Genomic DNA, 22,337 nt, shown 5'->3' with positions numbered 1-22,337 from the left:
AAAAGCAGTAGTCTGAACCTAGTAGTGGCATTGCCATGTAATGTGGTATGTATATATGCAACTTGAATATATCTGTTCAGACTGCTCTCCAAAGTGATTGTATCAGTTTAAAATCCCCTCCAGAAGTATATGAGTTTTTCCTCTAGTACTTGGTACTGTTAGACTTCTGAATTTTTACCAATCCAATAATTTTAAAGGTATATCTGATTATTAATAGAATACAAATTTTTCTATTTGATATTGAAATTAATTTATTAGTCACTCATGTTTCTTCTGTGAATTGCAATTCTTAGTTTTGCCCATTTTTCTATTACTGATTTATAGAAATTCTTTATTCAGTGTATTAATGCATTATTAAGTTACATACATATTCAGGGAGAATTGTTATGGTTAAAGAATTCAGTCTTTTCATTTATGACTGGTGTCTCTTTCCATTTAAAAGTCATATGTAATACTTTTTGGTACATCTTTATACTTGCCTCTATAGAGAAAGGTATGTTTTATATAAATCTTTGCTTGTGATTTATCTTTTCACTCTCCCAGTGGTGTCTTGAGATGAAAAGAAGTCACATTTTTAGTGTTGCACAGCTTATTAAGTTTTCCCTGTATGATTAGTTTATGTTATGTTTAAGAAATGTTTACCTACTGCTTAGTTACAAAGATATTTTCTTGTGTTTTTTCCTAACATTTTTTTTTGTTTAACTTGTCTTATTTTAGATCTCTAATCCATTTGGAATTTATTCTTGTGTACAATGTGAGACAGGGGTTTAATTTTGTTTTCCTTGTGACTGATTCAATACCATCTCTTTTGAGAAGACCCTTCTTCCTCTACTCTTCTTTCCTGTTATTTTTGTTGCAGATAAAGTGATTATATTTGTATGAGTTTATTTCTGGACCCTAATGTTCCTTGGTCACCTTGTCTTTGTCTTGTCTTAATTTATAGCAGATTTATCTAGCAGTGTTTATCCTTAGTATTTCTTACCTTGATTAATATTACCTTAATATTTCTTATCAGAGATTACCTTGGCAGTTGTTGACACTTTGCATTTCCATATACATTTTAGAATCAGCCTCTGAGTTTCCACCAAAAACAAAAACACCTAGTAGAATTCTGAGTGGCTTTGCTTTAAGTGTATAGCAATTTAGGAAAAATTTGTTATCTTTATAATATTAGTCTTCTAAACCATGAACATGGTATATCCCTCCCTATATTTAAAACTTTAATTTCCCTTAAGTGTTTTGTAATTTTCTCTATCGACGTTGCCTATCTTTCATTGGAGTTATTTTTTGGTATTTAATGCTTTTGAATGCTAGTGGTAAAGAATATTCTAAATATTTAATATTTCATTTTCTGGCTGTGGCTGGAATAGAGAAATACAGTTTTTATTTTCTTCTCCTACCCTAGTGCATTGAGTTTGTTCCCAACGATCTTGCTAAATTGTTAATAGAATTTTCTGTGTTATGGAATCATTTTGTCTTCAAATGAGGAAAGTTTATTTTTTTCTTTTTCAGTCCTTTTGTCCTTGCTGCCTTACTGCATTGACTGGGGACCACTCCCTGGTACCCCTCTCCCCCCAGTACAATAGTGAACAAAATAATAGAATCCCTAGGTATTTTTGTTTCATTTTTGTATTTGCTTTCCATGATTTGAGGAGAAAGCATCCAATACATCATTATTAGGTTTTTGCTAAGGTTTTTCTGCAGGTAACTTTTAAAAATCAGATTAAGGAAGTTCTGTTCTTGGCAGAGGAACCAGAAATCAAATTGCCAACATCTGTTGGATCATAGAAAAAACGAGAGTTCCAGAAAGACATCTGCTTTATTGACTACATCAAAGTCTGTAACTGTGAATCACAACAAACTGGAAAATTTTTCAAGAGATGGAAATACCAGACCATTTACCTGCCTCCTGAAAAATCTGTATGCAAGTCAAGAAGCAACAGTTAGAACTGGACATGGAACAACAGACTGGTTCCAAATTGGGAAAGGAGTATGTCAAGACTGTATATTGTCACCCTGTTTATTTAATTTATATGCAGAGTACATCATGTGAAATGCCAGGCTGGATGAAGCACAAGCTGGAATCACGATTTCCGGGAGAAACATCAATAGCCTCAGAGATGCAGATGACACCCCTTATGCCAGAAAGTGAAGAACTGAAGAGCCTCTTGATGAAAATGAAAGAGGAGAGTGAAAAAGTTGGCTTAAAGCTCAACATTCAGAAAACTAAGATCATGGCATCTGGTCCCATCACTTCATGGCAAATAGATGGGGAAACAGTGACAAACTTTATTTTTTTGGGCTCAGAAATCCCTGCAGATGGTGACTGCAGCCATGAAAGATGCTTACTCCTTGGAAGAAAAGCTATGACCAACCTAGACAACTTACTGTGGTCAAAGCTATGACTTTTCCAGTAGTCATGTATGGATGTGAGAGTTGGACTATAAAGAAAGCTGAGCACCAAAGAATTGATACTTTTGAACTGTGGTATTGGAGAAGACTCTGGAGAGTCCATTGGACTGCAAGGAGATCCAACCAGTCCATGCTAAAGAAAATCAGTCCTAAATATTCATTGGAAGGACTGATGCTGAAGCTGAAACTCCAGTACTTTGGCTACCTGATGCGAAGAGCTGACTCTTTGGAAAAGACCCCCGATGCTGGGAAAGATTGAAGGCAAAAAGAGAAGGAAGTGACAGAGGATGAGATGGTTGGATGGCATCCCTGACTCTATGGACATGAGTTTGAGCAAGCTCCGGGAGTTGGTGATGGAGAGGGAAGCCTGACATGCTGCATTCCATGTGGTCGCAAAGAGTTGGACACAACTGAGAGTTGAACTGAACTCTTGTTAGTTTTGTAGAAAAAATCAAACTTGGCCTGATACATTATCCTTTTTTTATATTGCTGAATTTGATTTGGTAGTGTTTTAAGATGTTTACATTTATGTTCATGAGAAAGATTACCCCATGATTTTCCTTTCTTACCAATATAATGTACTTGTTGGAGTTTTGCCATCAAGGTTACATTGGCCTCATAAAAAGAAACATTTCCTTTTTTCCTGTTTTCTGAAAAAGGTTGATTTAATGTTGATAGGGTTTTCTTTTTTTCCCTCCTTCCTTTTATATATTCACAGATAATCCTATACTTTTGTCATGGGTTATCTTTCTACTTAAGTCTTTTATACTGGAGTAGATTTAGTATATGCTTTAGTTTGTTGAATAAGTATGTTTTTTCATTGCTGGTTCCGGTGTTTTTTAACTGCTCTCAGAGTAGATCTTGGGTCCTCCAGCAACACTGTTGACTTCTCCTCATTTTCCCCAGTTGTTCAGTTGAGGCCATCCTTACACTACCAACAACTCATCTTTTTTTTTTTTTTATCATTCTTTCTACTGCTGTTTTAAATTTAATTTTAATTTTTATTAAAATAATACATGTAAATGTGGAAATCAAGTGATTCCACTTGACCTGTAACAAAATCCAAGTTTACTGCTCTGCTCCTTCCTCCTGTTAGTTCCTACTCTTAGAGGCATCTCTGATGGTTTAATCAAGAGTCGTTTTAAAATATCTGACTTAAAACAGCTGCTTCTTGATGTTTAAATTTTAGACATCACAATTTGACTTTTTTTGGTGGAAGATGAGGGTTTGCTGTCTTAAACCATATGTTACTAAAATACTGATATGAACTTTTCTATCATCCACCCAGCTAAAAAATTATCCCATTCATCTTAAAAACTATGATTTAAAAAAAATTAAATCATAATTTTTAAGCTCATAATTATTTGTTATTTATGGGTACGGAAATATAGCCATCACCTTCATTTCTTTTTGCATCTTTTTTCCTCTCTGAAATTATTCTTGTCTAATTTAAATATTGATTCAATATGTGCAGATGCAGCAACCAATCCATCTTTTTTTTTTTTTTTTTTTTCCTGTTTCACTGAAGACATACCTCTTTATCATCCTGATTCAGTCAGCCTGGATTGGCTTGCTCTTGGCCAGCCTCCTTTCACCGTTATCCCGGGGATGTGCTTGCTAGTTGTCTTGGTGCTGAACCTGCTGTTTCATAGTTTCTGTTTCTTTGGCTCATTCCTTTTCCCTGAGAGATTGCATCCTCTACTACCTACTTGAAAGGAGGTTCATAGGAGATTAATATTCTAGATCTGTTGCTTGTCTCTTATTCAGCTTGCAAATTTTATATTGCTTTTCTACTCTTATGTCCTATTTTTCCTTATGCCTATTATGCCTTCATTGTTTACTATCATTTTAGTAGATTTTTAGGAGGGCACGTAAGTAGACTTGTGTTTAACTCTCCATGGATCTGAGTGTTGACTTAGTGCCTTCTCATATGTATGTCCCCGCCTTTCGTCATTTATTAAGCTTAGCTTTATGCTTGGCTCTTCCCTGGAACTGCCCCTGATATTTCCAAAGTATTAAGCTAGTATCTTTCTTTGATTGAACTCATCAATTAAGAACCAGGGGAAAGTTCTATAGATATTTGAAGGATGATTAGGAGGAAGAGGGAACGAATGGATGTATGTTTTCTGTTTGAATGAGGGTGAAGCAGTTGGGGTGGTGAGCAGTGGGGCACAGATTTCAGCATATGGTGTGAAAAAACTTTCTCATAGTTCAGTAACAGAATCGGTTGCCTTTCCAGAATCTGGCTGGCTTTGTGTCTGGGGTATTTTAGAAATACTTATTTTGAGGCGAAGCTTGAACCAGGTAATGTATGAGTCTTTGCCAGTGTTCTGAATGGCTGAGTGGGTGAGTGAGGCTGTTGTTCTCCACAGATGCCATGAGTGTGCTCAGCAGGTCTGGGTAGCCAACAACACAGAGTGCTCTGCCCACCACCACTACTTCATAAAGAGAAGCACTGTTTTGTATGTTTTATGTATTAGAGATCCTCATAAGATTTATTTGGAAAAAAATGGACTGGTTTAAAAAAATTGTTTTGAAAATGGCTCTAAAGTTCTTTTCTACATTTCTGTGAACTCAGTATTTGCTGTGTATTGGACACTTAATTTGCTCTTGATTGCACTTAAATGTCTAGTCTGTTATCTGGTATGTATATATCTTTTCTTCTGAGAAAGATTTTTAAGTTTTCTGTTAGAGAGCTTATCATATTTTCCTTCTCAGTACTTCTAGAGTCTTCACGGGTTTTCAGTCAGTTGCTGTTGAATGTATGACTTGACTACATGAATCATTTCTATTGAACATTCTCCTTTCCAAGGGGCCAACCGAATAGTATTGGAAGACACCAACATTCTACAGCCTGTGGGCCTGACTGTGTTTGACAACTGGCTGTACTGGATCGATAAGCAGCAGCAAATGATTGAAAAGATTGACATGACAGGTCGAGAGGGTAGAACCAAAGTCCAGGCTCGAATTGCCCAGCTTAGTGACATTCACGCAGTAAAGGAGCTGAATCTTCAGGAATATAGTAAGTGCTGATGGTGTGTTGCTAGTCCCAAGATTCATGTTTGTTATTAGAAGTGACAGAAATTAAGATGTTGTGTGTCTTCTGTTTTAAGATTTTCATACACTTATAGTTTTGCCATTTTTTAAAAAGTCTTCATGTCTTTAAAACCTTAGACTTGCCTGGAAAATTTTTCATATTAAACTTGTTTTCCCTATAAAACAAGAGTTAGAGAAAGGAATGGTGTGTCTCATTTTCAAAAATCTCCCCGCCCAGGAACAGCAAGGACTTGCTTTTCTTCGCTTTTCTTCACCATTTTAAGAATACTGGTGTAAAGCCTGTATCCGTACATCCCCACGGTTTCAACAGAAGCAGAAGTTAACATTTATATAATGATGAATATAGTTATCACGAAAATAAACCTATTCTTTGGCAAAAACAAAACAAACTAAAAATTAGTGTATAAACATAGAGAAGACTGTGCTTAATAAGTGCTTGTTTTTTCCCCTTTTGGTTAAGTTTTTCAATTCACGGCTTAGGAAAGTGGCCATAAATCATTGAAAACTTAAAAATGACTAGTCATCTTGGCTTAGATAATATGTATTAATATAATACTATTAACTCTATTAATACAGTATTAACATTAGAGTTAGTATTAATATTTGTTAGTATCAACATTATTAATAAGTTAATATTAACAGTAATTAATACTATTAACTCTATTAACATAATACTGTTATATCTCTCATTGGATGAACCATCCCAGCAATCACTACTGTAAGTCTTACACAGTTATATCAGGAATGCAGATGTTAAAATGGAGGACTAGTGAGAGAAGTATTCACTCCTGAACTTCTCAGCACCATGTTTTCCAATCAAATTGGAGTATTTAAGAAGGAAACAGGAATGAGAACGCCGTAGCTGGTTCAAGTCTCTATTGTGTTGTCACTGTTCGTGAACTTAGAAGTTAATTAGAGGTATTTGAGATTTAATAGTTAGAATTGTCATTCAATGTTATGATGTGTAATTCATGCTGAGTATTTAATAGAAATAAGTTAGAGATGATGTAATGGCTACGTATTCAGTTGATACATGAGCTTTTTATGGCAGAAAATCTATGGGTGTTTTTGGAATTTCAGGGGGAGTATCTTTTTATAGTTCAACACTTATATCTGGTTTATATTTAGAAAAACTTTATTTTTCAAAATTTGTAAAAACATTAAAGAAAAGGAGATTGTTTATCAAGAGTATCTTGGAATTAAAAGGTTGAGAAACACTTCAGTATAGGTTGTACATTCTGATCCAAGGACTGATGTCTGCTTTGGGACGTCTGTGTAGTACGACATATCTGCTCGTTTGTGCATAGCTGACTCTCTCCATCTTGTCAACATACAGTGAAGCGGGACTGATGTGTTACTGACAGAGTCAGATGATAAATGAGTGGCCACATTTGCTGTTGGTATTCTGGGATGATAGCTGTCAAGTTGCTTTGGACGTGAGCTAAGTAGAAAAGTCAGAGCAATGATTTCATTAAATATAACTTATGAGACTTATGAGACAGAATTTGAAATGTGCCTGACAGTGTATTTATTTAATTTAACCCAAATAGGAAGAAATCAAACATTTGTAACATTGCAAGTTCTTTTGCGGTTGACCAAGCAAATAATTTTGATGGTCTCTGAGTGGTTGAATTCATGTGAACTTGTTTTTTCTTCTAACAGCTCTTAATTTTTAGCAGATTCCTCCTTAGAATACACTTTTTGAGCAAAATCATCATCTCTCTCAGAAAGGTAGAATTTCTGAGCTAAAAATCTTTAGAAGAATTTTTATATTTTAAAGAGAATAAGATCCAGGTTTCAGCATTCTCCCCAGCAATTTTTTTACTTTGAGTAATCAGCTTTTCTTACTCATAAAAATTAACATGAGCTGTACCATTACCTTACTTTAAATACTTTAAAATATTTTATGTATAAATATGTAAAGATAGTGGCTACATATAAATATTTTGTGTCTTAAATTGTCCTTGTTTTCTTGTAGATTGTGTAGAGATGGTGTGAGTAATTATATTCAGTGGAAATAAAGTCCAAAGGAACTTTGAATTTGATTTTCTTGGTAACTCATAAATAATTGATTTTGGCTGGGCTTTTCTTCCTCCCTCCCTCCCTTGCTATTCTTTTCCCTTTCGTTTTTTCTCTCTCTCATTCTCTTCTCTTTCCTCTTTTCTTGCAGGACAGCACCCTTGTGCTCAGGATAATGGTGGCTGTTCACATATCTGTCTTGTAAAGGGAGATGGTACTACAAGGTGTTCTTGCCCCATGCACTTGGTTCTTCTTCAAGATGAACTATTATGTGGAGGTAAATATGTTGTTATTTTCTTCTAAAAGTGTAATTCCAATCACATGTTCCAAAACTTAGTCTAGCATTCTTTGACAGTGAAATTACTTTCTCCTAACTTGATTGGTCCCTTGTATTTCATACATCTGCACTGTCCTAGGCTTTGGGGTTTTCTAAGATTGAATGCATCATGACAAGAGATAGGTGTGACCTGACCCTGGGCCTAAGGCAGAAGAGCCTTTTTAGGGGGAAACTCATAACTGTAAATGAGTGTATTTCTTAATAACAAAGTAGTTTTTGCTCCCTCAAAGGGTAACAAGAATTAATTCCACCTCCTGTAATCTTAATCTACTGAATTCTGTTAGTTTATGTGTCATTGTTGCGAATGTATCCAGTGAAAAGAATACTGTTCAGATCTATCAGCAGTTGCCTGTTGTTTCTCTTACTTATCTAGCCAATAAAAAAAGAAAAAAATTTTTTAAGGTATCACTGAGTAGTAGTAATGTTTAGTGAAATTGGTTAAGTTACTCATAGGACCACAACAAAGGTGTATCCCTTTATTAAAGCATAGTATAGTAGCATCAAATGCATTATAATATTTATTCTCTTAATTCAGAAATTCTCCTGCTGCGGATAATTCTATGTGAATTCAACCAAAGGAAAAGGACTGTTTTCTATAGTGTGGGAATTTAAAAACAATTTCTAATGATAGGAAAATGATTTAATAAAATAACTGAGCTTATGTAGCTATTAAAAATTATGATCATAAACTGATGTAAAAATGTAGCCCAAAGTTGGCTCAAGTGGGGAAAAAAATATTAAAATGGTGTTTTATTGTGTGATGAGAACTACATAAAAAGTAAATCTCTGAAAAAAAGATTGAAAGGGTTTACATTCAAAATATAAAAATTATTGATAAGATGGTATTATAAGAATACTTTATTCTTCTAACTTTCAAGTTTTTTAAAAAATATAAATGACATGTATTGAGTAGTAGCTATGAGGATCTCTGTCTGGACCGCAGGAGATGTGAAGATCTTTGACACAGAAAATGCAGTTTAGTTGGGGAGATCAGCTTTGTGCACAGGGAAAGTTAAGCTCTGGTTCTTGAAGTATCTGTCTCCAAAATAGCAGGTATTACACAATGATGTAAATATATATAATGCACTGATCTGTACATTTAAAAATGGTTAAAATGGTAAACTTGTTACATGTATTTTGTGTGTGCTTAGTTGCTCAGTTGTGGTCAACTCTTCACAACCCTTTGGATTGTAGCCTGCCAGGCTCCTCGTCCATGAGATTTCTTTTCAAGCAAGAATACTGGGGTGGGTAGCCATTTCCTCCTCCAGAGGATCTTCCTGATCCAGGGATTAAACCCTGGTCTCCTGCATTGCAGGCAGATTCTTTACCCGCTGAGCTATAAGGGAAGGCCCCAAAACAGAATCTAGTTGCTTAAAGTGTGTGTTAGTTGCTGAGTTGTGTCCAACTCTTTCTGACCCCAAGGACTGTAGCCCACCAGGCTTCTCTGTCCATGGGATTTCCCAGGCAAAGAATACTGGAGTGGGTAGCCATTCCCTTCTCCAGGGATCTTCCTGACCCAGGGGTTGAACCTGGGTCTCCGCATTGCCAGCAGATTCTTTACCATCTGAGCCACCAGGGCCATAATTAAAAAAAAAAAAAAAAAAAGCAAGTGTTTCCATGTCAGAATGCTAGATTATTGCTCCAGTAAGGCAAATCTTAGAGAAATATGCCTTTATGTAGACACAGATAAAATGGAATCAATGATATCACCTTTCATTTAGAAAGCGTCTTTTAAAAGACCAGTATTTTTTTCTTCCTACTTAGTGATTGTTTTTAATATATGTATTAACCGAATAGTCAGTGTGCTTTAACAGATGTGTACAGTGATGTTACTGGCACCCATTTCAAGTGAAAGAAAGTGAAAGTCTCTCAGTCATGTCTGACTCTGCAACTCCATGGACTGTTCAGTCCATTGAGTTCTCCAGACAAGGATACTGGAGTGGGTAACCTATCCCTTCTCCAGTGGATCTTCCCGAACCAGGAATCAAATTAAGGTCTCCTCCATTGCAGGCCGATTCTCTACCAACTGAGCGCTCAGGGAAGCCCACCCAGATGCAAGACATGCAGTATTGTCATTAAGAATAGTTCCCTGGGTCTTGGCGCCCAGTTCTCTTCCTGGAGTAGTTTTCATCTCCATGGTTTAGCTTTACTTATTTTTGAACGTAATTTACATAAGGAATCATGATGTATGTACTCTGTGTCTGGATTCTCTTGCTTACTGTAATATTTTGAGATTCATTTTTATAGTGAGTGGAGTGCTGCAGTCTGTGGTTTTCTTTTTATTGCTGTATAGTGTGTTTCATTGTATCAATACAAATAAGCCTCAGTTTTATTATTCTTGTGTTCAGGGACATTTTAACTGTTTTCAGTTTTTGTTAAGAGTGAAACTGCAGTGAATTGTGAATTCAGTAAATCTTGAATTTATATACAAGATTTTTCTTGTGATTTAATGTAGATTTTACATGCATGCCTCAGTCATGTCTGACTCTTTGTGACCCCATGAATTGTGTAGCCTGCTAGGTTCCTCTGTCTGGGATTCTTCAGGCAAGAATACTGGAGTGGGTTGCCATGCCCTCCTCCAGGGGAACTTACTGACCCAGGGATCAGACCTACATCTCTTATGTCTCCTGCACCAGCAGACAGGTTCTTAACCACTAAATCCACCTGGGAAGCTTAGATTTTACAGTGGAGGCAAATGAAATACACAATCTGAATTTTTCTGTTTGACCTTCTCAAGATGTGTTTTCATTTGAGCCTGTGTTACCTCCCCATCATCTCATTTTGTACTTCTTCCAGTCTGAATGTGTTTTCAAACTGGTCTCACCATATTTTTACATTTTAAAAAATTTTTGAGGAGAGCTTTTGTTTGTGTAGCTTATGTTTATCTATGTTTACTGTGGTAGGATTTGAAACCAAGAACTTTAAAAAATACTTGTTAAAAATAATAATAAAGCATTACATGTTCTCAGGTTAAAACCCTTAAGAAAATTGATGGTATTTTTCTAAAGCAAAATAATTTTAGTGAGAAATACAGCATTGTTTTTACATTTTTAAAAATCTTTTGAGTGTTGAGCTGGATTCTCTTGTCTACTTATGCATTCAGTCTGCTGTAGTATGTAGCTTCATTGAACTGTATGAAGAATTTTGGCCTCAAAGATACATAGTTGGAAACTGGAGGCTATAAGTAAATAGCCTTTTCAAATAGTTATATATATGCATGTTGAATTCTACACCAAATCTTGACATATGATAGTTTTCTATAGTGTTAGTTGCATTGTGGAACTTGAAACCATATCAGTTCACTTTTCATAGTCTCTTATATTGAAATCCATTAATTATTTTGTACCATGAATGGGTATTTTATCCATGCACTATTTTGTAACCTTATGCGTCTTGGTCATTTGGAAATACTAGAATTCCATTCAGAAATTCCCAGATCATCAGGTTTTGATGCATTTTATTATACAGTATCAAAACAATCACATTAATATTACCACCAATCTCATCATAAGAATTTTTAAGTACTAGGAATCTGTCAAGCTAACAGTGTTGGATACAGGTCTTCTAAAATTACAATTTCTGATAGAAAGTTCCATTGTTGTATAATTTGCCACAAAAGTACGTTATGATTTGCTATTGTTTGAAATCACTGGTTCATTTTTTAAAAACTTCCCACAAAATACCCAAGTGCAAATATCAATAGTTTATCTGCCACTTGTTCTTTCACATTAAAAGGGTATCACGTTTTGGAATGCGTTTACAGCTCAATGTTTTTCCCTTTGGAAACCTTGATAGGCAGCCCGAGCTTTGTACATGTTTTCCATTTTGTCAAATAGTATTGAGGAGATGTGTACTCAGAGAATTGACTTTAATGTAATTAGTATTTTTTACTGATTCATCAAGAACATTCTTCAATGACACTGCCCCACCGCAACCCCCACCCCCCACCGCCGTGTGTATGTATGGTATATGACTATGTAGAATGCGGTGACTGCTGGTATAGTTTGGGGCCCTTGCCCCGAGTCTGCTAAGGTGCCAAGAGTTTTACCTTCTGTGGCATCAGTGCACGTGTAGTGAGAAAGGCAAGTGATATGTTAGTATTGTAAAATACTGTGTCAGTTCCCTGGAAAGAGGTCATAGGTCAAGAACCCCCAGGGTTCGTAGATCATTCTTTGAGAACCTCAGGGCTGGAAAGGTTATGAATTCTAAGATAACTTTAAAATGTTTGAAGGGGGATGACTATAATGGTAATTCCTGGGTTATGTGTGAGATTATAACAGATTGCAAATTCAGTACTCCTACTTAAATTATAATATATAAGAAAACTTTCTGCCTTATAGTTTTGTAAGTTAGTGAATCTCAGTGAAGTAGTGTAAAAATCATATCTCTTTTCCGATTCAGTAAGATAATTTATAGATTTTATTATAAAATGTTTTGTATATGTTAATTATTAAATGGGCTTCACTCAGGTGTAAATGTCAGTACCTCTGTGTGACTATGATTGTGTTTTTCATTCCCCTCCCCCTATTCATTTGAAGAACCCCCAACATGTTCTCCTCAGCAGTTTACTTGTTTCACGGGAGAAATTGACTGTATCCCTGTGGCTTGGCGGTGTGATGGGTTTACTGAATGTGAAGACCACAGTGATGAACTCAATTGTCCTGTGTGCTCAGAGTCCCAGTTCCAGTGCGCCAGTGGACAGTGTATCGATGGTGCCCTGCGGTGCAACGGAGATGCGAACTGCCAGGATAAGTCGGACGAGAAGAACTGTGAAGGTATCCTCACTTCCTAGGCCTGGTTACAGATTGCCTTTCTCAATTAAGTTGTTTGAAATTCAGACTTTTGCTTTGGTTCATTCAGTGGTAGATTTGGGGTTTTTCAAGTGTGTTTGACTTTATTATTTCTAAACATAGTAGCATGTTCTAAATTGTCTTAATTCACTTAATGTGTGTAAGATCATTAATAAGCTTTGCAGCTGAGAAATGACACCAAAAGATTAGCCCTTTAGTATGTAAAAATGGTCCTTGTTTGCAGTGAGCTCTGAATGGGGCATCCCTGGTAGCTCAGCCGGTAAAGAACCCGCCAATGCAGGAGACTTGGGTTTGATCCCTGGGTCAGGAAGATCCCCTGGAGAAAGGAATAGCTACCCACTCCAGTATTCTTGCCTGGAGAATTCCGTGGACAGAGGAGCCTGGTGGGGTACAGTCCATGGGGTCGCAAAAAGTTGGACATGACTGAATGACTAAGCACACACACGACGCACTTATTAACAACATAAAGTCATTTCATGATTTCTTCTCATCCACTAACTTTTAACAGAGTGTAAAACAACCACAACAAAAATATTCTCTGGAAATTTTTAGTGTGTAGAAATGCATGTAGAATTCTTCTAATGCTTAACAGAGTTGTTAGTGAAAGATGGAATTTAATATAAAGGACAAAATAGGAAGCTTCCTGCTGGATTGCTTTTTCTTCTCTTTTCTATCTCTCAGTTGAAATCCCCAGAGAATTATTTGTAAGTTTTCTCTAGAAGTCTGATTTTTCACGTGTGCCTGGAAAGCTCTCTTTGACTTTTGCCAGATTTTACACAATAGCAAAACTAAGAAAACTATTTACATTTTTTTCCCCACAGTACTCTGTTTAATTGATCAGTTCCGCTGTGCCAATGGTCAATGCATTGGAAAACACAAAAAATGTGATCATAATTTGGATTGCAGTGACAAATCAGATGAACTGGATTGTTGTAAGTATGATGAGAGTGTTACTCTTAAGGTAGAATTTTCTTTTTTAAAATAACTTTATTAGTCTTGAAAGTGTGAAAGTGAAGCTTGCTCAGTCATGCCCGACTCTTTGGTAACCCCCTGTATTATACAGTCCATGGAATTCTTCAGGCTAGAATACTAGATTCGGTAGCCTTTCCCTTCTCCAGAGGATCTTCTCAACCCAGGTCTCCCACATTGCAGATGGATAAGGGAGAATTCTTAATGTTCTTTTCCTTTTCATTATGTGTGAAGTTCACTTACGACCAGTGCTTTCTTATTAAGAAGGAAGTTATTGATATTAGTTATTTGTACCTGAGATTTCTTACATTTTACATTTAATAATTTCTTAAAGATATTTTTCTTATGTTCAAAAATTTTCACAGAAACATTTTTGTGAAAACTAAGGTTAGGAAATTCTCAGTTTCAATATGTAGAAATTAGTGGTCTAAACCTAAGAGTTTCTGAACATTTATTGTTTAGTCACTAAGTCATATCTGACTTTTTTGCAACCCCATGGACTGTAGCCCACCAGGCTTCTCTTCACATGAGCTTTCCCTGGCAGGAATACTGGAGTGGGTTGCCATTTCCTTTTCCAGGGGATCTTCCCAACCAAAGAACTGAACCCGGGTCTCCTGCATTGGCAGGTGGGTTCTTTACCACTGAGCTACCTGGGAAGCCCCTTCTGCACGTTAACACATGTTTAAAATTTCCCTTTTTTTTTTTCATGCATAATTTTCTACCAGTCTCTCAGTGACTTTAAGAGCTTCCTTAAAACACAGCCTGAGAATAGTTGAGCCACCACATATATATTCCTGAGCCTAGAGACCTTAGGCTAAATAGCCTGTTTTTTCTTCAAGGTACACAGCTACTGACTAATGTTCTAACATGAAATGTATCCAAATATTCCATTTGTCAAATATTGACAAATGGCATTCAGCATAAGCCAGGTCTCCCCTGTCAAAACTGATTTTGTGGAATTTAGACAGAGCTCATTTTAAAACTCTTTTAATTGTGACAAAGACTTCAAGCTGATGTTTTTACAAAATTCAAATGGGATCTTCACTGAGACTACTGGGATCTGTTTACGTTTATTCAGCAGACCTTGCTGAGTACTTGTTATGTGATGAGGGTACATCGCATCTGTGCGAGGTTCCTCGAGTTCTCTGTGGCCAGAGGAGGGTAGGAAGAGGGATGTTCAAGCCAGGCAGATGGATTTGAATTCTAACTCCACCAGTAAATTATTTGCTCTTGTTAGATCTCAATTTCTCCATCTTTAAAATGAAGCTAATATTTAGTATGGTGATTGTGAGAGGATTAAATGATTTAATCTATATGAAACAGCTTAAATCAGAGTAGGTGTTATTGATAAAGGAATATGATGAGTAATGATAAATATGCTATAATAGAGATCTGTACAAGGAGTAGCACAAAGAAGAGAATGGTCAGATCTTTAGAAATGAAGATGGGATTCGGCAAGGAAAACATCTTAGAAAAATGTGGTAAGGTTGGCTGGGTATTGATCAGTGAATAGCCTTACTTATGCAGTTAAGTGGAGAGATTGCATTCTAGGTAGAGGGACTCTCTTGTCCTGCCCAAAACCGGAGTGAAATGGGCACTTTTGAGAGATTACCTGTAAATTGGACTGCCGAAATATAGGCTGCTGTCTTGAGGTGTGTCGGCAGAAGCTGATATATGTAAAGGTGAGATCACAAAGGACTTTGCTTTCCCTCTAAAGAGTCTGTAGGCAGTATTCCAGAATAATGTTGTTGCTGTTGTGTTAGTCACTCAGTCGTGTCCAACTCTTTGCGACCCCATGGATGGTAGCCTGCCAGGCTCCTCTGTCCATGGGATTCTCCAGGCAAGAATACTGGAGTGGGTTGCTATTCCCTTTTCCAGGGGATCTTCCCAACCCAGGGATTGAACCTGGGTGTCCCGCATTGCAGGCAGATTCTTTACCCTCTGAGCCACCGAGGAAGCCCCCAGAATGATGAAGAACCATTAAAAATCTGAAGTGGGGGACTGGCATGGCTATGTAATTGTGAAAGTAGTAAAGTAGATGGATTGGAGGTGATAAGATGATAGGCAAAGAAATCTGTTAGCTTGGGTGCTTTCAAATGTTTGACCACATGGAGAAGAATACAAAGATGTGGATGTACGTGTAAAGAAATGAGAGTCATGCAACAGTATTTACCTGTATTGTGTAGAATGTATTCTGAGGTTTTCTGTTTCAGAATGCTAATTCAACACATTAAATTGTTTTTACCAACTAAAGACTTGCAGCCTGTACCTTTAAAATGTTTCAGAGACTTGTAGTTCAGCAGAAGATGGTGGTTGTCTAAATCAAGGGAAGCAGTACTGATGGAGAGGAGGGAGCGGATAGATTTCAAAGTTATTTCAGAAGTAGAATGAAAAGGTTTAGTAACCTAGCTTAGAGGTGATAAGTTTAGGTTGAATTAGCAGGTAACCTCATTGAATGACTGCACTCATAAATGAGACTATATGGCAGAGACTAAAAAGACAGTGGATATCATGTTCAGCTGATGTAGGTTTTAAATTATCTTTTTATATAAATTTAAATGCTTATAATTTGCCACTGACGCCATTATTTATTCATGATTTGCTTTGTCCCTGGAATCTAGAAAATGTTGACAAATGGTGGTGACTGTGAGTTCAGTTTGGATTACGTGGCATTGAACCTGCCCCCTTGAGTGTCCCATTGGAGCTATTCAGAAAGCTGTTAATAACTCTGTGGGTCTGTAGCTCAAGAGAGAGAGATGGGCTTTTCGGTTTATTCTTGATAATTACAGCTGAGGCAGTAGATGAAATCTCTGAGGGAGAGGAAGCAGAGGAGGAAAATGCTGCTGCTAAGTCGCTTCAGTCATGTCCGACTCTGTGTGACCCCATAGACGCCAGCCCACTAGGCTCCCCCGTCCCTGGGATTCTCCAGGCAAGAACACTGGAGTGGGTTGCTATTTCCTTCTCCAATGCATGAAAGTGAAAAGTGAAAGTGAAGTTGCTCAGTAGTGCCGAACTCTTAGCGACCCCATGGACTGCAGCCTACCAGGCTCCTCCGTCCATGGGATTTTCCAGGCAAGAGTACTGGAGTGGGGTGCCATTGCCTTCTCCAGAGGAGGAAAATAGCAGGAGGTAAACAGAACTCTAGGAAGCACCTGTACTTGAGGCAGACAGAAGAGAGTAAAGCCAACAAGAGGGAACATAACAAATAATTGGACCTGGTAAAACTAAGAGAATGGTGTCCTGGAAAGGGAAAGGATCAGACAGTTTTGAGGGGGAAAACGAGCCAGCAGTACTGAATGTATAGAGTTGTGAGTGAGATGGAGAGTGTATTGACTATGGCATATAGGAGAACTTTAATCTTTACCAGACTAGTTTCATTGTAATAGTAAGGACAGAAGTCTACTTTCAATGAGTTAAAATGTGACCCAGAGACAAAAAATTGAAGACAGTGAGTGTAAACTGTTCTTTCTTGAAAGTTGGTGTTAAAAGGAATGCCAAAGCCCTGCAAGGGGGAGGTGGGGAATGAGAAAGATGGGCTGGTTGCCTATGGGCTCAGAGCCCATAGGTGATATGTGACCCATAGCCCCTCCATGGTATGTAACTTGGTGATGTCGTTTTCTTTCAATTCTTAGATTTAATCATAAGATGAGTTTGGCTCTGTGGATGGGAGGTTTTGAGGTGAGGTGGAACAAAAGGAAAGTTTTAAGAGATACGCACTTGTGAAATACAGTCTGACTATTCACAATGGAAGGATTTTCCTTCTCAGTAGAAGAGTAATGTTCTGCATTTGGCGAGCCCTTGGGCTGTATTTTCCCCTCTCTCATGTTGATGCCCTGTTTTAAAGTCTCAGATAGCTCGGGGATCCCATGAAGGTTGCTGACATGGTCCTCTCATGCTCCGACTTTTCTCTCTGAGCCCTCAGCTACTCTGGTACCAGAGACCTTACGTTCCTTGCCCTCAGGCAACTAGACTCACCGTTAAGGCAGCAGCATATTGGGCCTGAGAGCTGATGCTCATTGGTAGCTTCAAATTTCTCTTCACCAGGCATAAATGTCACTTTTCAGATCTAAGATCAAGCTCAGAGCTGATTTTGGCTTCTTTACCATTCCAGGTAAAACATTTGACCCTAAAATTTTCTTAGACATCTTCAAATAATATTGATTTTTATGATATACAGAATGAAGTAGGATAGATTTTGTCTATATATGTGTTTTTAAACTTCTTAATGGTGTTTTAATCTATAATTCACTTAACATTTTTGTTACCAAAAATGTTACAGTTATACTTTCCAATGTATTGTCCTATGTTTGTTTTCACCTAGGAGTCATTCATTTTGGTTCCTAACAGTGACATTTATCTGTCTACGTATCCATGGGGCATGGTGTGTGTATGTATTCATAAAAAGGAAAAAATGTGTATGAGTTGTCTTCGTTAGGCTCAAATTCTGCTTGCACACCCTCTTTCCATTACTGTTTTGAACCTACAGTTGTTTTTCCATTATGTAACTGTACTGCATTCCCATTTTAGATCCAACTGAGGAGCCAGCACCACAGGCCACCAATACAGTGGGTTCTGTTATTGGAGTAATTGTTACCATCTTTGTGTCTGGAACCATATACTTTATCTGCCAGAGGATGTTGTGTCCACGGATGAAGGGCGATGGGGAAACCATGACTAACGACTATGTAGTTCATGGACCAGCTTCCGTGCCCCTTGGTTATGTGCCACACCCCAGTTCTTTGTCGGGATCTCTTCCAGGTGAGCCAGGACTGACCCTTTGAGAATCAAGTCTTGGCAAGATTGCCAAGCTTCCATTATGGAAACAGAATACTGCCTACAGTCTCCTTCAGTGTAGACTGTTTTGGGTTTAAACAGTTACAAGGACAAATGTTCGCTTACTTTTAGTACCTTCTTTTTACACAGAAGACCTTAGGTATGGTTTGATAGAAATTGGCAAAGGATACAAAGCGAATACATGCACATACAGCGTTTATATTAATATATCATACAGTCATTGCATGTACACTTCATTTCTGGGCTTCCCAGGCGGTGCTGGTGGTAGAGAACCTGCCTGCCGATGCAGGAGAGGCAGGAGGCATGGGTTCGATCCCTGGGTCGGGACGGTCTAGAGGAGATCGCGGCAGTGCACGCCAGTATTCTTGCTGGGAAAGTCCATAGGCAGAGGGATCTGGTGGGCTACAGAGAGACTGAAGTGTCTTAGCATGCATGCACTCTGCATTTCTAGATGTGCTGTACTAAAGTTAATCAACTGGCTGTTTGTTGGAAAGAATTATAAACCACAGTTCATTTGGTTCACTACCAAGAGAGCTGTACTACGGAGCCCAGGAATTAGAGGAGGCCAAAAAACAGATGAGGTTTCCTTTTCAGCAGGTTTAGAAATGCCTGATTGATAGCAGGGAGGAATACATCATCTTATGTTTTCTCCTAACTTAGATGAAGACAGTGGGAGGAGGGTTTATTCAAGCATGGCCAGGGTGCCAGATGTTCTGTCCTTGGGGAAGACTGTATTCCTCTAGGGAAGTACAGCTTTCTTTTCAGTGTCTTTTGGTACCCTTAATGAAAAGAAGCCTTTCTTGTAATGAATATGGAGAAAGAGATACCAGGCCAGAAACCCTGTGAAAATAACTTAACTCTGGTTGTTAGCTGTAAGGAAATAGATGATTTTTAAATTGTTAATAGATTCCCTGTTGCCATACCTAGTTTGTTAAAGGTGGAATTTGGAAAGTCACTTGTGAAAAATAGAATTTCTTCTTTAGCATTGTGGTTGTGATTACAACAACATTTGCATCTAGTAGATAAAGAAATAATTTCCCATACATTGAATTTATGCTCTTAACAATGGGTTTATTTTTCTTTTGAGCAGACCGATTTGCTTCGTCTAGCCTGCTGTGCACTTCTGTTCTTCATAGTTCTTTTTTTCTCAGGTCCTCTAAGAGACTGAAAACCTCTCGTCTTGAAGAGCTCTGCTTCCACTCTGGCGAGTAGGAAGGGCCAGGAGCTATTCTTGGCCTTGTGTTATAGGCCAGCTCTCAATGGAAGTCCCCACTTCTAGAGAACATTTATTTGGCTTTTCCATTAAGTGTTTTCAGTGATTATAGGGAAAAGAGGGCATACATTGTTTGAAAATGGAGCTATTTGACTATTGATATTTGTAATTCTAGGACTAAATAAAGTTATTGCATGCCTTCTTATAGACTGCACTCAACTTCAGTATTTATCCTTCATTTTAGGAATGTCTCGTGGTAAATCAATGATCAGTTCCCTCAGTATCATGGGGGGGAGCAGTGGACCCCCTTATGACCGAGCCCACGTCACAGGAGCATCGTCAAGTAGTTCATCAAGCACCAAAGGCACTTACTTCCCTGCAGTAAGCAGCCTGTTTTCCTCTGTTCACTTTGAATGTTGAGATAAATAAGATCTTAGATGTTTAACTTATTTATTAAATATGGGTACTTAGCAATGGTAGTGTAAAAAGTTTTTAATATAGAATTTAGACATACAAGGCCCAAAGGATTTACCATCACCATGTGAGCATTTAGAATGTGCTCAATTTAATGACTGTGTAGCAACCAGCATATTTGAAAGTATTGGACATTAATCTCATATACCAGGTGAAAGTAGAACTGTTGAATAGTACCTCCTGAGAGGCTAAGGACCGTCATTCTGTGACCTCTCAAAAGAAGGAAGAACATGTGCTATTTCTCCTAAGTAAGTAATCTTTCTCTAAACATTTATAATTTTGAAAATCAGAACCGAGTTGTGCTACACTTAGACCAGTAACTTGTAGGCTGCAGATTCCTTCTCATCATCTTGTGTTATTTACCCCTAATGAAGTTGTGTATTGAGGGGTGGAGAGCCACAGTCCTAAAGTACTGTTTTAGGTTAATTCTTTGAAAAAGAGGAAGTGAAGAGGAATATAAACAGAGATGAAGGAAGAGAAGTTGAGAAAAGGCTAATAGTCTCTGTCTGGATAGACTATTCTTATTTCAATCATTTGGTTTTCTTTCCTTTTTAGATTTTGAACCCTCCGCCATCCCCAGCCACAGAGCGATCACATTACACCATGGAATTCGGTTATTCTTCAAACAGCCCTTCCACTCACAGGTCCTACAGGTAATACCCATCCTCCTCCAGTGTCAGTCCACGTATTTATTAGAAGGAAGTGCTTGAGTTGTGAGTTTGCTGTGGCCCTGGCTGAGTAGATGATGATCACCAAGAGAGAACAGGTATCTTGTGGAGAGAACAGGCATCTTGTCTGGGTAATGGTGGTATTGCCTCTACCGCAAACCCTTTTCTTTCAGGGCATTAGACTTCCTTTAATTAACGTATCGTTGATGCGCAATATTATGTAAGTTGCAGTTGTGTAATTTAGTGATTCACAATTTTTAGAGGTTGTTTTGTTCCATCTGTAGTTATTACAGAATATTGGCTATAGTTCTGTGTTGTACAGTATATCCATGTAGCTTATTTTACACCTAATAGTTCATACCTCATTCCCCTGTCCTTTGATTCCTCCTTCCCACTTCCCTCTTCCCAGTGGTGATCACTAGTTTGTTCTCTATGTCTGTGGGCCTGCTTCCTTTTTTGTTATTTTCACTGGTTTCTTGTATTTTTTGGATTCCATGTATAATTGATATCACACAGTATATGTCTTTCTCTGTCTGAGTTATTTTACTTAGTGAATATTCTCCAAGTCCATCTATGTTGTTGCAAATGGCAAAATTGCACTCTTTCTCATGGCTGAGTGTAGTTCATTGTGTGTGTGTGTATGTGTGTATACACACACTACATCTTCTTTATTCATGTGTTGATGGACACTTTGGCTGTGTCCATATCTTGGCAATTGTAAATAATACTGCTGGAAACATTGGGGTGTGTGTATCTTTTTGAATTAGTGTTTGCAGTTTTCTGGATATATACCCCAGAGTGGAACTGTCAGGTCATATGATAGTTCTGTTTCAGTATTTTGAGAAACAATGGCTACATCAGTTTGCATTCCCACTAACCGTGTAAAAGGATTCCCTTTTCTCCACATCCTGCCAGCACTTGTTATTTGTGTTCTTTTTGGTGATAGTCGTTCTGACTCGTGTGAGGTGATAACTCACTGTGGTTTTGATTTGCACTTTGCTGATAAATAGCCACATCAAGCATCTTTTCATGTGCCTGTTGGCCATCTGCATTTCCTCTTTGGAAAAATGTCTGTTCAGGCCTTCAGGGAACTGTACATTTTTTAAAGAGAGCTGCAAATTTTTTTTTGTGGCTGGCTTTTGTAATATTAAGATAGAGCCTCCAGGCTTTGGCAGTATTCTAAGGAAAAGTTACCCCCAAAGTGACTTGATTTCAGAATATATTACTGCTGAGGTTAGGTTTGATTGATCATCTCAGTGGAATGTTGGGATAAGACGAAGGTCCGGAGCGTTAGGAGAGGTCTAAAATAGCAGAAGCATTAAGGGCACAGAATTTGAGAGAAGCTGAAAGAAGCTTAAGTTCAGCTCTTACATATGTTGTTATTACAATCTGGAGTGAACGCTTTCTCATATAGTTGCATGGAATAAATCATGACTCATTAAAATAAACTGCAATGTGTTTGTAAGCCAGAAAAAGGGAGATAACTGTGCCTCTGTGCTGATTTGTGACTCTGTGGAGCAGAGTGAACAGGATCAGTCTTAGTGTGTCATCCTTACTCTTTTGTCTTACTGGACAAGCCAACA

The 22,337-nt window shown here is 37.7% G+C and overlaps 1 protein-coding gene across 2 annotated transcripts in view; it reads left to right on the top strand.

Moving 5' to 3' along the window:
* The window catches only part of LRP6 (LDL receptor related protein 6), a 170,983-nt gene that overhangs the window by 142,037 nt on the left and 6,609 nt on the right, over positions 1 to 22,337 (top strand). Inside the window, exons 16-22 of one of the 2 annotated variants that reach the window (XM_040235198.1) lie at positions 5,225 to 5,434; positions 7,640 to 7,765; positions 12,364 to 12,600; positions 13,458 to 13,568; positions 18,133 to 18,363; positions 19,857 to 19,993; positions 20,642 to 20,739. In XM_040235198.1, the coding sequence (XP_040091132.1) occupies positions 5,225 to 5,434; positions 7,640 to 7,765; positions 12,364 to 12,600; positions 13,458 to 13,568; positions 18,133 to 18,363; positions 19,857 to 19,993; positions 20,642 to 20,739 (1,150 nt within the window). The remainder of the gene's footprint in view (positions 1 to 5,224; positions 5,435 to 7,639; positions 7,766 to 12,363; positions 12,601 to 13,457; positions 13,569 to 18,132; positions 18,364 to 19,856; positions 19,994 to 20,641; positions 20,740 to 22,337) is intronic. The other variant, XM_040235199.1, reaches the window with a different exon arrangement.

The sequence above is a fragment of the Oryx dammah genome, unplaced genomic scaffold, assembly GCF_014754425.2.
Source record: "Oryx dammah isolate SB20612 unplaced genomic scaffold, SCBI_Odam_1.1 HiC_scaffold_29, whole genome shotgun sequence".
Classification (NCBI taxonomy): domain Eukaryota; kingdom Metazoa; phylum Chordata; class Mammalia; order Artiodactyla; family Bovidae; genus Oryx; species Oryx dammah.
Note: the sequence above shows the minus strand (reverse complement) of the source record. Positions and strands in the feature narration are given on the sequence as shown.